The sequence below is a fragment of the Dermacentor albipictus genome, unplaced genomic scaffold (assembly GCF_038994185.2).
Source record: "Dermacentor albipictus isolate Rhodes 1998 colony unplaced genomic scaffold, USDA_Dalb.pri_finalv2 scaffold_14, whole genome shotgun sequence".
NCBI classification, from domain to species: Eukaryota; Metazoa; Arthropoda; class Arachnida; order Ixodida; family Ixodidae; genus Dermacentor; species Dermacentor albipictus.
The window spans coordinates 9,868,671-9,886,068 of NW_027225568.1; the positions used below are offsets into that span (position 1 = coordinate 9,868,671).

At 46.3% G+C, this 17,398-nt stretch overlaps 1 protein-coding gene across 1 annotated transcript in view; it reads left to right on the plus strand.

Moving 5' to 3' along the window:
* The first annotated feature begins 2,015 nt into the window (after nt 1–2,015).
* Nucleotides 2,016–17,398, plus strand: part of LOC135913486 (uncharacterized) — a 175,327-nt gene continuing 159,944 nt past the window's right edge. The window contains exons 1-2 of the mRNA XM_065446053.1: nt 2,016–2,192; nt 6,132–6,496. Of these exons, the coding sequence (XP_065302125.1) occupies nt 6,153–6,496 (344 nt within the window). The 5' untranslated portion in view covers nt 2,016–2,192; nt 6,132–6,152. The remainder of the gene's footprint in view (nt 2,193–6,131; nt 6,497–17,398) is intronic.

Here is a 17,398-nt window from a genome sequence, read left to right on the forward strand (position 1 = left end):
AACGCAGGCATAACTACTTGTTTAGCGGCATGCAGTCAACAAAGATTGCAGGAGGCCCGCTGTTTCGCGGCATGTCGAAAGACCGCTGCCTTCGCGGCGCGTACGATGGTGTGCTCGAGCAGTTCCGTACACATGATGTATGCTTATCGCTGCTGTGGATTCATTTATAGCAAGCATTTCCTCGCGTTTGTGCGCCTGAATCTAGCAGCGTGCAAACCTAACCTGAAGTTCCACTTCGTACGCGACTCGCTTCACTTGCGAATTCTCGGACGGCATGCAGGTATTCGGCACTGCATAATTTCTTGCCTTTATGCAGCGTGCCACCCCTGAAAAAATCTTCGGCACCGGATAATCGCTGCAGGCCGTGATACAACACAACCGAAAGTGGTAGGTCCTCATTGTAAACGTGCTTTCCGAAGCAGACGACCGAGCTTGGTACGACCCATTTTAGGACAGAGGGCGCTTTTTAGCACCTTTTTCGCAGCGCCCCCTGGGCAATGCAAGAGCCCCATAGGAAAGTGGGCATGCAAGAACACGACACGCTGAGGCTCGTCCAAGCACTAGTGATAAGCCGAGTCACGTACGGCCTGCGCTATCACTTCCGTAGTCGCGAGGAGGAAAGGCAGGTCGGCATCATAATAAGATCAGCATACAAAGCGGCGCTCAGTCTACCCAAAGGGACATCCACAGATCGCCTACTAGCCTTAGGAGTACACAACACATTTGAAGAACTAAAACAAGCCACACTAATCTCCCAGAGGGAACGCTTGATCTACACTCACGCAGGACGGACCTTACTGACAAGAGTACGGATTTCCCCACACCCACAATTTATCAGCGAACACGTATTACCACTACCAACCTCAACATGAGCTCGAATAACAGTGGCCCCCATACCCAAAAACATGCACCCTGAATACAATAAAGCAAGGTGAAAAGCACGCGCAAAACGTATTAAAACAATATAAGAAAATAATCCCACGTCCAACACAATATACACGGACGCAGCAGCGTATTCGAACGTACACTCGAACGCCAGTGATGCCCAAAAGAACATCAGGAGGTATGCAGTGGCAATCGTCGACACGAAAGCAAAGCAAAAATTTACGGCATCTGTCAAGGCAGGTACTCCGGCGGCTGCCGAAACTTTCGCCGTGGCAATGGCCCTCGCTCACGCGGAACGCACGCAAAAGAGCGTCACCATAATAACAGACTCTCAAGAAGCATGTCGCCTTTTTCTCAGGGGCCACGTGACCAAAACATGCCACTCAATAATACCGACGAAATTCGCCCATTATCACCGGATCCTATGGTGTCCAGGTCATACAGGCCTTAAGAGCAACGAACTGGCCGATTCGCTAGCCCGAGATTGTTAACCGGGCCGACTCGAGTGGGACGGTCCCAGATAGCCACTGTAATGACCCCAATCCAACGAATGCCCGGGAGATTCTCGCTCATCAGTGTGCAACCAGAAAAAAATACCCTCCCCATCACCCACAACTCAGTGGAGACGAAGCCGCCAGCTGGCGCAAAATTCAGACTGGGGTATGCTCCCACCTTAAATTACAGAATGCCATGTTCCCCACTCGCTACAGGCCCGACTGCCCGTGGTGCGGAGGCATATCAACACTACAACACATTACTTGGGATTGTGAATCACACCCGTTTGATAAAACACACCACACAATGGTGCAATGGGAGGCACAGCTAACCAGCTCAGACCTGGCGGTACAACAGTCCTTCATAAGACAGGTCAAGGGGGCGGCCGAGGCCAGCGGGGCTTTGGACTAAAGGGTCTCCAACCACTGCACGTAAATCGTTTGTCAATAAAAGTTTCTCTCTCTCTCTCGCTAGAGAAAGTAAGGAAGCATTTTTGTAAGGACAGTTTACCTAATAAATGTTGCATATATGTTTTCTTCATTTGGTACATCGGTCTGGTCATCTCATCCCACGCTTGCTGACGAGAAAGAAGACGACGCAGCTCGTGTCTCGCGCTCGCGCGCCCTCGAGCCAGCCCGCAGAAAAAGGAACGCCGGAGACTGAAGCCATTTAGAACGTTCGATTCTCGTGCGCAGCCGGTGCGTCGACAGCTACTTGAGGGCCCATCGCCAATTTCAACTACAGGACGCGCGCCTGACTGTTGACGGAGGTGACGTTCGATTTCTGCGGCGATTGTTGGGCGCCTAACTAGGGTGAGTGTTCTTTGCGATACGCCGCTAGGCACAAGCATTTTCTGAGCGAGGATTTCTCGCTTGACCGCTAAATTTCTCACGCGGTGAGACCTGCCGGCGCTCTGTGCGCACTGTCTGAGGCGCGTCGCCCGTGGCAAGCAATTGTATTTCGAGCCCGCATCTGCGCAGCAGCAGTGCGCATGGTAGGGCGATAGCACTAGGCCTAGATTTCGTGGTACCCAGCCTGCCGTTCGAAGGTATAACAAGAAGGCGTCTAGGCTGAGAGAGGCGCTCATGTTCTTCGAACTTCCTCCATTCTTTGCTGTTCGCTATTTTTTTGCTGGCCCATGTTACCCCCTGCGCAATATGCGGCAGCGAGAAGTTGGTCAGGAAGAACGAGGCCCTGCGCCCGCGTTGACCTCATCCTTCCCAGGCTCTCCGTTAACTTCGCGGGGTTCTAGTCCAATTAGCCGAGTACATTGCATGATAACTTTATTCGCTCGCTTTTCTCCCTGCAGTGCCGCTTCTAGAGGCAACTGAGTGCTGAAGTGCGGTGAGTTTATTTTCGTGGCTTTATTATTTAGCCGTTCAGGAAGGTGGCTATAGAAGGGGACTCCATTTGCCAAAAAAGAAATGGTGGAGGCAACAATAGTTAATCCTCGAAGGCCCTGAGAAGAGACCTCAGGAGTTCGTTGACGGCAAGGCACTTCCTGCAGTAGCTCTGTCTCATCACTGCGACCGCATCAGAACGCGTCCGACTCCACAAATACCGAAATATAATTTCGAATTTCCTAGCCCACATTAACAATAGAACGCCTGAATCGGGAACTTTTCCCAAACAAACTTAAAATAGCCAAAGTTTGCCCGGTTGTCAAAGGCAGTGCTGACCGTACTGTAAACAATTTCAGACCAATAGGGAGTTTTAGAATAGGGGCCCCAATAGTTTGGGGCCCGAAAGAGCTTTGCGGGTGTCAGCATTGGGACACGTAGGAGTGAAGAGTTTTAGAATAGGGTTTTACGTTTGCGGATAGCGTCTTGCGCTGACAGCGCCACTACGGCGTCAAAGAAAAGCTATTACAAATAATTAAATATACCATTTTATGAGAGGAATAATAATTTGGACGTGCGTGTATTTGCGTTTTATTACAATTTAGAGGTTATTCTGTAAGCAGCAAACAGTTAGTTGCGCTTAGTTTTGAGAAAACCAACTTTACTAGCCTTCACCAGCCAAGCTTAGCCGTGTTAGGCCTACGAGTCATAAAATCCACAATCGAATTCAAAATCAGCGGCGTCTAATGAGTTAATCTTAATAACACACGCTAGTTCAGAGAAAGCGATAACCGCAGTCACTTCTCCTAGCTTGCGAACTTCACGCGTTACCACGAATCGAACCCAGTTTTGTGCTAGGTTAGAGCCATCGCTTCGATGGGTGCCGCCGTGTCTGCCGACGCAAAACTTTTGGGGCCGCTATTTGGGCTCTCGCTAAATCGGTGAAATAGCGTTCCCAACGCAAAACCCAAACGCAGTTTGCGTCTTGCGCATACGCAGTGGCTTCGACGACATTTCTTTGGGGCCCCAAAACGTTTGGGGCGCCTATTCTAAAACTCCCTAATATCGATATTGCCGCTTCTTGCAAAGCTTTTTGACTCTCTAGTAAATACTAGATTAGAAGATTTCGAAAGGAGGTATGCTATAATTTCTGAAGCGCAATATAGTCTTTAAAAAAAATATAGGTCTTGTGTGAACACGCGCTCTTAAATGTCAAACACAGTATTACGAACCTTTGAGAAACAATTATACACGATATGCTTCTTGGACCCGAGTAAAGCATACGATAGTGTGAGCCATGGTATGCTCCTTTCTAAACTATGACCGTGGTATACGTAAAACGATATTTGAGCTAATGAAAAGGTACTTGACTGAAAGGTATCAATAGTTTCATTTAATCAGTTCACGTCGTCACTTCTCATAGTAAAGGCTGTTGTCCCGCAGGGTTTCATACTGGGTCCTTTGTTATTTAACCTCTACATAAACGACCTATCAAGGATTTCTTCCACACCTAGCATAATCGTGTGCGCTGACGACACACAAATACTTTTTTTCGCGAACCCTTCCCTATATACAATACCTCGAGAAATAAATAAATGAGTATTTAAACATATTGGCTGACTGGGTTCCACATGAACAAGCTGTAGTTAAGCGTTGGTAACACGAAGTATACAACCTGTAAACCGGCAAACAAGAAACTTCTTAGTAATATAACTCTTTTATTTCAGAGGAAGTTTATAGAACGAGTAAAAGCCCATAGATTCTTGGGGGTGTGGTTCCAAGATAGCCTTTCTTGCCACACTCATCTCAATAAGCTAACCAGTGAGCTTACTAAAGCAGTGGGTTCTATGTGCAGGATTGATGCCCTTGTTCCAGTACGGCTAGAGAAAGTGTAGATGTAGCGCGCATGCGTTTACGCGGTGCAATTGCGCAAACACAAACGCAGATATACGACAGGAACTTGTTTATCAGTAACGTTGCGAGGCGGGAAGAGGTAGCTGCTTCGGACGCTACACGACGAGTGAGTCCAACCCTTCTTTCGATGTCGAAACTTGCCGAGCCGCCGTCACAGACGCTGGCTGTCAACGGGCACCGCGCGCGTTCGGCGTGAACGCGGCGAAATGCGGACGGCGTCGACAGCTGTCTTTCGGTGCGTTGCCTCGTTGGCGCTGTTACAAAAGCAATGTAGTATGCGCCCTTTCTTGCTCTGACATTACTTACTGTGGGTTAATCTGAGAAGCAACGACTGCAAAAAATTCACGGAAAATTCATACTTTTCCAACAAAGGCCAATACGAATGTTTGAAAACTATCGTGGTAGGCCTCGAGATGTGCCAACATGAAACTTGTTTGGCAAGCACGCATTGCTCTGAGCCAGCCAGGTATACCAATACAGGTTCCGCTCACATGTAAAGAGCAACAGTCTTCACATCGTTAGCACACCTCTTTCTCCATTACTCATCGCGCAATGAAACCCGTACAAATTACGGACGTCAAGACCTACACTATGAAATATTGCTGAGCCGGAAATCGATTTTATGCGCCCCATTTTAAACATGGGACATCTTTTCTTCTTGTTGAATCATGTCATTTCCTACAAATAAATATGCTCCCTGCATTGCAATCCTGGCAGAAAAATAAAGTGATTTTTACGTATGTATTGGTACTTTTTTTTTCAATTTTACCAGACGCATAATTGATGTGAATGATTTTTAGCCTGCAAGCTGTATGAAAAAAAAGCATGTCCACAAATGTGCGAACAATGCAGGTGAACATATACTTTGTGACATATGAATTGTACCTGCATGCCGAACGTCAACGGGAGCAAGAACCTCTGCAAGAGTTCATGCTCCTCCCTCTCTTGTATAAGAAGGACAACTGAAATGAATTGAATTGAAAAAAAAACTTCGCTTTAAAAATGAGTCACTCTAGAGACGTACATACTTTCGCATGCCGTATAGGTAACCGGTGCTGTTCGTCTTAAATGGTAATCGCGCAAATTTCAACATTCCATTGTTCTGAAGTTGTCAAGAATAGGAGCACATTTCAGTAATGATGCTAGGTAACTGCGGCGCGATATGTTATGTTACACTATCTCTAAGCGGTCGGCTTTCAATCTCTCCCTAATGATCCTGTAAATTTTATTCACACCAACGCTACCTGGGATTTAACAAACAACCAAACACCCAAGCCAGCGCGACCACTACCGTTATTTAAGGGGCGCCGGTTAGCCTGAATATATGTGAAAATATGCACGCGTTACGCTATCGGCGATCGAGTAAATCGATCGCCGAGTGCCATAAATGTTTTTTTTTTTTCCTTTGGCAGTGTCTTTCTAGTCCACCTTCAGCAGCAAGAGACGCCCAATGGTTTCCGGTCAGCCGCTGAGTTATCGGGCGCGTTTTTCTTTCAGACGCTGACATTGTGGGCGAGCATGCCCAGGACGTCCCTGGACGCGGGGAAATTGCCGGCCGGCGTGCCGCCCTCGCGTAGGCCGCCTCTGCTGCCTGCGCCTACAATGCCGAAATCTGCGGAGTGCGATGAATCGGCGAACAGCAAGGAGATGCCCCTGCGCATCCTCTGCTTGGATTCCGGCCGGGGTCCGCCGACTGCTCTCCAGCTGCGCCAGCTGCTGGGTTTTTCCGGCGCCGTGGATCGCGTGGTGCCCTGCGATCGCTGCGAGGTCGCAGTCTACGAGAGCCCCGTCTACGCGGCACACGTAACCTTGCAGCTGGAGCGGCCTCCGAAGGACACTTTCATGCAGATCGTGATGAAGTGGTGAGTGCGAATGAATTCTTTACGCGCGTCGTGGCACTGACGACGGGCTGGTCGAGAGCGCGGCTCTTGTTCCAGCGCGGGACCGACAGGTGAAATGTGGACAAAAAAAATGCTCAGTGGTTACCTTAGACTGCTCTGTTCTTTTTTTCAGCCTTGACATTCTTAACATTTGCACTTGTCGTTTGTGCTAGTCGGGCTTCGTACTCTAAATTAAGACTCGACAGCCCCGCCGCAATAAGGATCGAATTATTATATTTTTACAACGTTCATGTTAATTGTGCACGTGCTGTCAAATGATGTCAGCGCTTAGCTGTTGTGAGCAGTCGGCTTGGATAGCCCATAACGCAGGGGACCTAAAACGTCAAAGGGGTTCCATCAGCGTTTATTCCAATCTCCTGACGTCAAACTTATGTAACCGCCGACGCAAGCATTGGGCGATGACCCATACCGTTCGAAGCTACGAATCAAAGGCTGTGTTCGTTTTTGGAGGTAACTTTTGTCTGTTTTCAAAACGAATGGCACTGCCTCTATTGACATGTTTTGCTTAACTAATTGGCCGACAAGAAGCGAGGAGCATGCAGCGGAGAGAGTCTCCGTGGGACCGAGCTGGTGCAGTGAAAGTAGCTAGTAGGATTAGATGGGTGGTGCCGGCGTCTGCGATTGGCTCGTTTCTCCTTCCTAAGCTTGCGGTGGCGGGTCGAAGATCGTGGCGGCGTGCAACGGAAAGATAAAAACACCCCTAAAATCGATCCTCAGCGTAGAAGAGCTGGCAGAGCGATGTCGTGAACGTGCCGAAAGGGCTCGACGTTATACTGCCACGCTAAAAGGTTTATTATACGCAAAATCATGCTCCCCGGCATTTCCGAGTGGCCAGTGTCCGAGTGATCGGTATAGGAGGACATCTTCTATCTCTTTCCGAACGGGGCAGTACTTGGCCATTCCGAAAAAAAGCAACGTTTTGTTCGGCGTATTAATGACAGCTTTCATGCGAACACTTCGCTTTTACGTGTTGAGTTTTCGCATTTTGCTGACGTCGCGTGACAAACAGGCGAAGTAGGCGCTGCCCGACAACTTTTGACTAACATGAGCTAGATTTAAGATATGTGTAATTGGAAATCCTTGCTTTTATTTTGTGTCGTCTAATCATGGACAATCACTGTGTGCACGTCACATCATATTGGGAGTTTTCGTGGCTTTTTTTTTTTTGACGTCGCGTGACAGACAGGCAAAGTGGGGGGGGGGGGCAGCAGCGAAAAATGCTTGACCAACCGTGGAGGGCTGATTTCAGAAATGGGATAGAAACATTTGGAATAGGTTTACGTTATCGCGTTCCAGGATCAAGGCTTTTCTCTATTTAGCTTTTTGCTGACAGTGAGAATTGGACTAAAGCAATATATGAATTACTGGTACTTAGGGAAAGAAATGCGAATCAATACGGGAAAGGAAGATATCGCCAGGTGCCGAAACCAGCCGCCCTGTCTTTCATCCGCACACCGGGCAATATAACTGTCAACAGTCGTCAAACGTTGTCTCATGTTTTGACGTATCCCTTGTTTGACCACTGTGATCACTTTCTGTCCCTGTTTCTGCGATACTGTCTTATTTGGATAAGTGCATAAGAAATCACGACTTCCAGGATCCAAGGAAGTTAACGCGGAGTCCCAAGCTGTGGCCTACGCCCAAGAAAGAACACAGCTAGCAGACGGCTATAAAATGGCAGGCACCACTAAAGAGAACCATACAACGTGTTAAAAGTTAGGTCATCGGCAACAATAATTCAATTATGAATCGTAGACACAGAAAATATGGTGCAAAATGTACAATATATGCACAACAGGATATATTAGTAGTATTGCGTGCATTCTATAACTCATGCTGAAACGAATGAAGTGTCGCAATAAGCTTCGTGCCACTGCTAATGCTACCGCTAATTGTCATTCTTAAATGTTCAAGAGTATGGCGGATTGTTGTTAGCGTAAGAGTTCCGGAATTAGATTCGATTGCGCGAGGCCAGATAGTTTTGTGCGGTGCGAGTTCAAAATAAATGTCAGGCTAAGTTGCGATTACCTTGGTATATCAAGGAAACTGTATTGCGCATTTGACTAAGCCGTAAAGGCTTGCGAGAATTCGGATAAATATACCTCAGCACTGTTAGCAGCGGTAAATCGGTACTTGCAAGGCCTCTTTCACGAATTTCCGGCCTACCAGCCAGGGAACTAAAATAAATGAATACTAAATAGAATAAATAAAAACTAAATGAAACTAAATGAAGAAATGCGGATTATGGTCGACAAAGGGCGGTGCTGAGCTGACCAACTCGGAATGCTTCATGTTTTGAGTTACATTAACGCACATATATGGCAAATGGGGAATAACAGCCGGGCAAGATAGAGGTCAAGTTTATTTATTAGAAATCCCTTAGCACCAGTTAAGAGATAAGCACTCCAAAAACGGGCTGTGAAACCGTTCCATATTTATAGGCATATTAAAAGCCTTCTTTGCGCGCTGCGGGATAGTTGGAACGTAATTGCATTTCGCAGAGGAATTTGGAGGCTGTCATCTCGAGATATAATGTCGGGACTACTTTTGAATGGATAGGGTACTTCATCACTGCCTTCAATTCCACAATTTCAGCGTCTACCATATTAGCTACTAAAAAATATTAAATCAGTGCAACTTCATTATTATATGACTGAAGATCGCGATTTGTCGTTCGAGTGTAACGTCCGCGTTTTCACCTGTAATTGACACACAGAGGAGAAGTCGCGCTATCGTCGCTCGATGTTCTTGAAACTGTTACGACGTTTCGGTGGGAAAAACTGCTACGAAAACAATATACAAATAGAGGTGACAGTGAAGCGAACTATGTCTGACTCCGTGGCCCACTGCGATCTCTCTTGTGGACATCCACTGCAAAATAATCGCTCATCCCAAGCCGCGAAAACGGTATGTCCGGGTTTTGCACACAATCGGTCATACAACCACAATTTCTCGATGTTCTGGACGTCATACATAAAGCCCCATTGCCACTGCTTCGTTCTGGGAACCGTGTCCTTGCTGCGTTATTATCCAAAATACGAATTCAACAATTTGTTCTATATTTCCCAATATAGTATATATTTTAACAGCGCCTATTGTTTTTAGACTACTTCGCCAATTTTAAGCCTTGTCTAGTGAGAACTGGCAAGGACGTGCGTGGCGCAGTGTCAGGGCGCACGCGCGCGCACACATCGTCTAATGCCCGTGCAGAGGCAAACACCATCAGGAAAGAGCAAAGTGGACGAATTGAAACTCCGCATTGAGCGAACTGTCTTTGTGGATAGATGGATGGATGGATATTATGAGCGTCCCTTTTGGAACGGGGCGGTGCGCCACGAAGCTCTTGCTATCATACTGCCTAATATCCTACCTAGGTTAAACAATGAAAAAAGGAAAAAAAAAACACTGAACTACCACGCCCAAATTTTCTGATCCCCTATTGCGAACTGTGCTTTTGTACGTCTCCGTCTTTTATCGTTTCCCTACTTTTCTTCCACCAATCCTCCAGTCGCCTCTTACTAATGTCAATTGCGGACATGTTTGCTTTACCACTGCTCCCTCTGAACCCAAGGGTTTCAAGGAGGCCAATGGTGCCTAAATCGACCGCTGGGTAGACGTCTTCACATTCTAATACAACATGCTCCGTAGTTTCCCTAGCTTTACCGCAGCAAGCACATGCTTATTCTTCCTTCTTATAACTCACTTTATAGGTGCGTGTTCTAAGGCATCTCGATCTCGCTTCGAAAAGTAATGAGCTTCCCTTTGAGTTATCATAAATGGTTTCTTTCCTGATTCCGTTTTTTCCACTTAAATAGTTACTCATGGCAGGTTTCTTTTCCATTGCCGCCACCCATGAGATTAATTCAGCCTCTCTGACTTCCCGCTTGACCTTCTTTGTTGCTGTGTTGCCCACCCTACAGGCCGCATACTTGCTGGTAAGCTCCCTAGTTCTTTTCCTCCACTGTGAATCAATGTTTTTCCTGTAGAGATACCTGAACACCCTCCCAGCCCACTTGCTTTCTTTCATATTCCTCAGCCGTTCTTCATACTCAGTTTTACTGCAAGCTTCCCTCACTTCAAAACTAGTCCAGCCCATATCACCCTGCACAGCTTCATTTGTAGTCTTCCCGTGAGCGCCCAATGCGAGGCGACCCACTGACCTTTGGTTCCCGTCGAGTCCTGATTGTACCCCTGATTTATAGCAAACAACCGCATTTTAAAAGGAAGTCCTGGAACCATTGCACCTTTCCACATACCTCGGACGATCTCGTACCTATTGTATCCCCATAGCGCTCTGTGGTTCATTATGGCTGCATTTCTCTTCCCCTTTACAGTTATGGTTTTTTCCTGTGTTTCCATATATCCATTGCCTTCGTTCATCCACATCATCATCATCATCATCATCATAGTTACGCCTACTGCAGGGCAAAGGCTTCTCCCATACTTCTCCAACTACCCCGGTCATGTACTAATTGTGGCCATGTTGTCCCTGCAAACGTCTTAATGTCATCCGCCCACCTAACTTTCTGCCGCCCCGTGCTACGCTTCCCTTCCCTTGTAATCCAGTCCGTAACCATTAATGACCATCGGTTATCTTCCCTACTCATTACATGTCCGGCCCATGCCCATTTCTTTTTCTTGACTTCAACTAAGATGTCATTTACCCGCGTTTGTTGCCTCACCCAATCTGCTCTTTTCTTATCCCTTAACGTCACACCCATCATTCTTCTTTCCATAGCTCGTTGTGTCGTCCTCAATTTCAGCAGAACCCTTTTCGTAAGCCTCCAGGTTTCTGCCCCATATGTGAGTACCGGTAACACAGAACTGTTATACACTTTTCTTTTGAGGGATAGTGGCAACCTGCTGTTCATGATTTGAGAATGCCTGCCAAACGCACCCCAGCCCATTCTTATTCTTCTGGTTATTTCAGTCTCATGATCCGGATCCGTGGTCACTACCTGCCCTAAGTAGATGTATTCCCTTATCACTTCCATTGCTTCGCTACCTATCGTAACCTGCGGTTCTCTTCTGAGACTGTTAAACATTACTTTACTTTTCTGCAGATTAATTTTCAGACCAACCCTTCTGCTTTGCCTCTCCAGGTCAGTGAGCATGCACTGCAATCGGTCTCCTGAGTTACTAAGCAAGGTAATATCATCAGCGAATCGCAAGTTGCTAAGGTATTCTCCATCAACTTTTATGCCCAATTCTTCCCATTCCAGGTCTCTGTATACCTCCTGTAAACATGCTGTGAATAGCATTGGAGAGATCGTATCTTCATGTCTGACGACTTTCTTTATTGGGATTTTGTTGCTTTCTTTGTAGAGGACTACGGTGGCTGCGGAGCCGCTATAGATGACTTCCAGTATTTTAACATATGGCTCATCTACACCCTGATTCCGTAATGCCTCCATGACTGCTGAGGTTTCGACTTAATCAAATGCTTTCTCGTAATCAATGAAAGCTATATATAAGGGTTGGTTATATTCTGCACAGTTCTCTATCACTTGATTGATAGTGTGAATATGGTCTATTGTTGAGTAGCCTTTACGGAATCCTGCCTGGTCCTTTGGTTGACAGAAGTCTAAGGTGTTCCTGATTCTATTTGCGATTACCTTAGAAAATACTTTGAAGGCAATGGACAGTAAGCTGATCGGTCTGTAATTTTTCAAGTCTTTGGCGTCCCCTTTCTTATGGATTAGGATTATGTTAGCGTTCTTCCAAGATTCCGGTACGCTCGAGGTTATGAGGCATTGCGTATACAGGGTGGCCAGTTTCTCTAGAACAATCTGACCACCATCCTTAGGCAAATCTGCTGTTACCTGATCCTCCCCAGCTGCCTTCCCCCTTTGCATAGCTCCTAAGGCTTTCTTTACTTCTTCTGGCGTTACCTGTGGGATTTCGAACTCCTCTAGGCTATTCTCTTCCACTATCGTCGTGGGTGCCACAGGTACTGCATAAATCTCTATAGAACTCCTCAGCCACTTGAACTATCTCATCCATATTAGTAACGATATTGCCGGCTTTGTCTCTTAACGCACATATCTGATTCTTGCCTATTCCTAGTTTCTTCTTCACTGTTTTTAGGCTTCCTCCGTTCCTGAGAGCCTGTTCAATTCAACCCATATTATAGTTCCTGATGTCCGCTGTCATACGCTTGTTGATTAGCTTAGAAAGTTCTGCCAGTTCTGTTCTAGCTGTAGGGTTTGAGGCTTTCATCAATTGGCGTTTCTTGATCAGATCTTTCGTCTCCTGCGATAGCTTACTGGTTTCCTGTCTAACGGCGTTACCACCGACATCTATTGCGCACTCCTTAATGATGCCCATGAGATTGTCGTTCATTGCTCCAACACTAAGGTCCTCTTCCTGAGTTAAAGACGAATATCTGTTCAGTAGCTTGATCCGGAATTCCTCTAGTTTCCATCTTACCGCTAACTCATTGATAGGCTTCTTGTGTACCAGTTTCTTCCGTTCCCTCCTCAAGTCTAGGCTAATTCGAGTTCTTACCATCCTATGGTCACTGCAGCGTACCTTGCCGAGCACGTCTACATCTTGTATGATGCCAAGGTTCGCGCAGAGTATGAAGTCGATTTCATATCTAGTCTCACCATTTGGGCTCCTCCACGTCCACTTTCGGCTAACCCGCTTGCGGAAAAAGGTACTCATTATCCGAATATTATTCTGTTCTGCAAACTCTACTAATATCTCTACTCTGCTATTCCTAGAGCCTATGCCATATTCCCCCACTGACTTGACTCCAGCCTGCTTCTTGCCTACCCTGGCATTGAAGTCGCCCATCAGTATAGTGTATTTTGTTTTGACTTTACCCATCGCCGATTCCACGTCTTCATAAAAGCTTTCGACTTCCTGGTCATCATGACTGCATGTAGGGGCATGTAGCAAGACCTGCCACCCTCTCGTTAATGCTATAGAATTCCTGTATATTAGCAGCTTTTTCCTTATTAATCAGGAATCCGACTCCTAGTTCTCGTCTCTCCGCTAAGCCCCGGTAGCACAGTACGTGCCCGCTTTTTAGCACTGTATATGCTTCTTTTGTCCTCCTAACCTCACTGAGCCCTATTATATCCCATTTACTACCCTCTAGTTCCTCCAATAACACTGCTAGACTCGCCTCACTAGATAACGTTCTAACGTTAAACGTTGCCAGGTTCAGATTTCAATGGCGGCCTGTCCGGAGCAAGGTATTCTTAGCACCCTCTGCAGCGTCACAGATCTGACCGCCGCCGTGGTCAGTTGCTTCGCGGCTGCTGGGGATTGAGGGCCGGGGTTTGATTGTTGTATTCATATAGGAGGTTGTGGCCAAGTACTGCACCACGGTGGCCAATCCTGCTCTGGTGAGAGAGTGCCTTACCGGTTCTGGTCACCGGGATCAGGCCGCACTCCAGGCTTGTTTGTGCAATTTTCTCAACACACGGTTTATTTTTTTCCGGTGGAGAATTGCGCGGCACCGGGATTTCAACCACGCTCATCTTGCACGGGAGGCGGATACTCTACCGTCCCCGCAGGAGTTAAATTAAAAAATTAAAGTATGGAGTTTTACGTGACAATACCACTTTCTGATTATGAGGCACGACGTAGTGGAGGACTCCGGAAATTTCGACCACCTGGGGTTCTTTAACGTGCACCTAATTCTAAGTACACGGGTGTTTTCGCATTTCGCCCCAATCGAAATGCGGCCGCCGTGGCCGGGATTCGATCCCGCGACCTCGTGCTCAGCAGTCTAACACCATAGCCACTGAGCAACCACGGCGGGTCCCGCAGGAGTTGTACGCCTCATTTCACCTACAGTGGTGCCCTATTTGATCAGTCAAGGTGAACCAACATGAGCTCGGTTATACCGCACGGATGGCACTCGGCTAGAGAGAGAGATAGCACTTTATTTACACCCGTCAGAGAGTATGGGTGATCGGGTGAGACGCAGCTCTCCCTATCACCGTCTACCTCCCCCCTAGACGTCGGCCGGAATCAGTTGACTTCCGGCGGCGGCCTGGGCTTGACGGATGGCCTGTTTTTGGGCTTGCTCTTCCTGGCTATGGAGGGAGGGTTCCCATGACTCTCTGTTTCCATGTAGGCCGTTTAGTGCTGGGCAAGCCCAAAGCATGTTCAATTAAGCTCCGTCACCACCTGGAAACTATTGAGACACCTCTTAGACCCAGACAACACCAAAGCTGAGACCAGGAGAAAAATGCAACGACTAACCCACTCGGCTAGAGAACCTGGTATTTATGACCTGCATATGTGTGGCCATATATAATTGACCGTATATATATATATATATATATATATATATATATATATATATATATATATATATATATATATATATATATATATATATATATATAAGGTAAGTAAGGTGCCTGGTGGTGGTCTCGCGCGGACGATGCCCTCTCGGTGAGCGCATATTTCCCCCCTCATCTTTTAAGAGGTTCAATACTTACAAGCATTTGTCTCGCAAACCATATTTATTTCAAGGGAATTTTCCACGTATCAATAATTTCTCTCGCCGTATTCGAGCGCTGATTGCCATGTTATAGTTTGTTAACGAAGCTTTCCCTCAAGTCGTCTAAATATTTTACGGCAGTTTGTCGTGTGCGTATCATGGCCACGCACGCTTATATCGCCTTCCGTTTCTCTACCACGGGTGCGCTTTAAAACCACGTCGCTGCAATTTCGCTTTCCTTTCCTTCCTTCTTCTCCGCCCTTAAATTGGCTCTCTTAACTACGACACGCAGAGACAAAGCAACAGCGCGCGCATTAGATCCCATAGATGAGATGAATATTTACAGTTATTATTAGGGTTATAAATATATTCGATCCATATACCAAGGTATTTATATTCTCTTACCCGAGGTATTTCTTGGCCCTGTATCTCCACTGTCTGTTCACTGTTTTCATTGAATACCATAACACCTGATTTTCTAACACTAAATTTCAAACCTAAATTATTGCCTTCCTGTCCACAGATATTAGCCAGACGTTGCAAATCACTTTGCATGTTAGCTAGCAATACAATGTCGTCCGCATAAAATTAACCTGGGAGTCGCTGCTCTATTACTGTACCCGCCAGTTTGTATGAGAGATTAAACCCGATATTACTTCCATCTAGCGCCCTCTCCATCCTCACCATGTACATCATAAACAGCAGCGAGGATAAAGGGCACCCCTGCCTCAGTCCCTTGTTGATATGAACTTTCTCCTCGCTTTTCATCCCTTCCCATTCAACGCAAACGGTATTTTCTAGGTAACTCTCTCTCAAAAGCTGTAGACAATATAACCTAAGCCTCCCCCTTCCAGAATATCCCACAAAATGTTGCGGTCTACGTTGTCGTAGGCACCTGTAATGTCTAAAAAGGCCACGTACAACGGTCTGCTTTCTGCTTTTGATATTTCAATACACTGAGTAAGAACAAACAAGTTATCATCCAAACGCCTACCAATTCTGAAGCCACTCGGAAGCTCTCCCAAAATGCCATTATTCTCTGCCCATGCTTGAAGCTTTAGTTTGATTGCCTGCATTGCTAGCCTGTATATTACCGATGTAATGGTAAACGGTCTATACGAGTGAATTCTGTCTTTCTCCCCCGTACCTTTATAAATTAAATTCATTTTACTTTGTCGCCAACTGTCTGGTATTCGTATATCTTAATTTTAAAGTTTTTTCCACTGCTTTCACCAGAGCTTCCTTACATTTTTCTCCTAGTTCATTTATCAGCCTAACGGGAACCTCGTCTAGCCCTGTGGCTGTGCGCTTAAGAATTTTCACTTCCGCTTTCTTCCAGTCTAAATTTTTCAGCACCAACTCCTTTTCCACTTGGGTCTCTTTCATGCTCTTTTCATCAAGTACAACAGCGTCATTGCCTTGGAAAGATTCGGCTGTTGCTTTCCGGATGTTTTTTATTGCCGCTTCTCCTTCCAGTCTGTGTTCATCTTCGTCTAGGATATGTTGTTGTATTGTTGTTGACTTCCTGCGTAATAATTTTGTGGTTCCAAAATATTGTAGGTGCGGCCTTCTTTTTCTCACGTATTTCTGACAACTAACGTTCACTTTCACCTTTTAATTTTGCTTGCACCAGTATTTGAACCATAGACTTTTTCTCCCGGTATATTTCCCATTTACTGGTTACTTGATCCTGTGGCAGCTGCGCCTTCTTTGCCTGCCTGTGCTCTCGAGATGCTTTCTGTCGTTCGGCGATCGCTTCTCGTATCTCCTTGTTCCGCCAACTTTTTGGTTTCTTTTTTCCTTTCCAACGAACATGTTGTTTCTCTTTCCGCATTTGTGTCGTTATTACACTTAGAAGCTCACCATATTCCCACTCTTGGCCATTTTCCAAGTTCTTCCTCAACTCTAGTGACTGTATTTGCTATTTGTTCAGCGTTCAAATTTGGATGTGCCATTTCGCTCTCCTTGCTCTCTTTTTCAACTACATATCCCATATTCAACATGATGCGTTTATGGTCACTCCCTATGCTATTAAACCCGTCCTCATCGATGACCATTTCTCTCAACTTATCATGAATTACTTCTGTCATCAGACAGTAATCAATGGTCGATTGCCGGTTTCCCACTTCCCACGTGATCTGTCCTTCACACTTAGGCCTTGTATTCACGATCACGAGGTTATGTTGCTCACAAAGGTCCAGCATTGACTTCCCGTTATAGTCGGTATAGCCATCTAAATCCTGTATGCGGGCATTCATGTCACCTAATAGGACAATTTCACCACCACTCCCGAAACCCTTAATAGAGACTTTTAGCTTGTACGCTATTCCGGTTAACGGGGGCGGTTTGGGCGGATTACCGGATGGTCGGGGCGTAAACGGGACGGCCGGAGCGGTGAA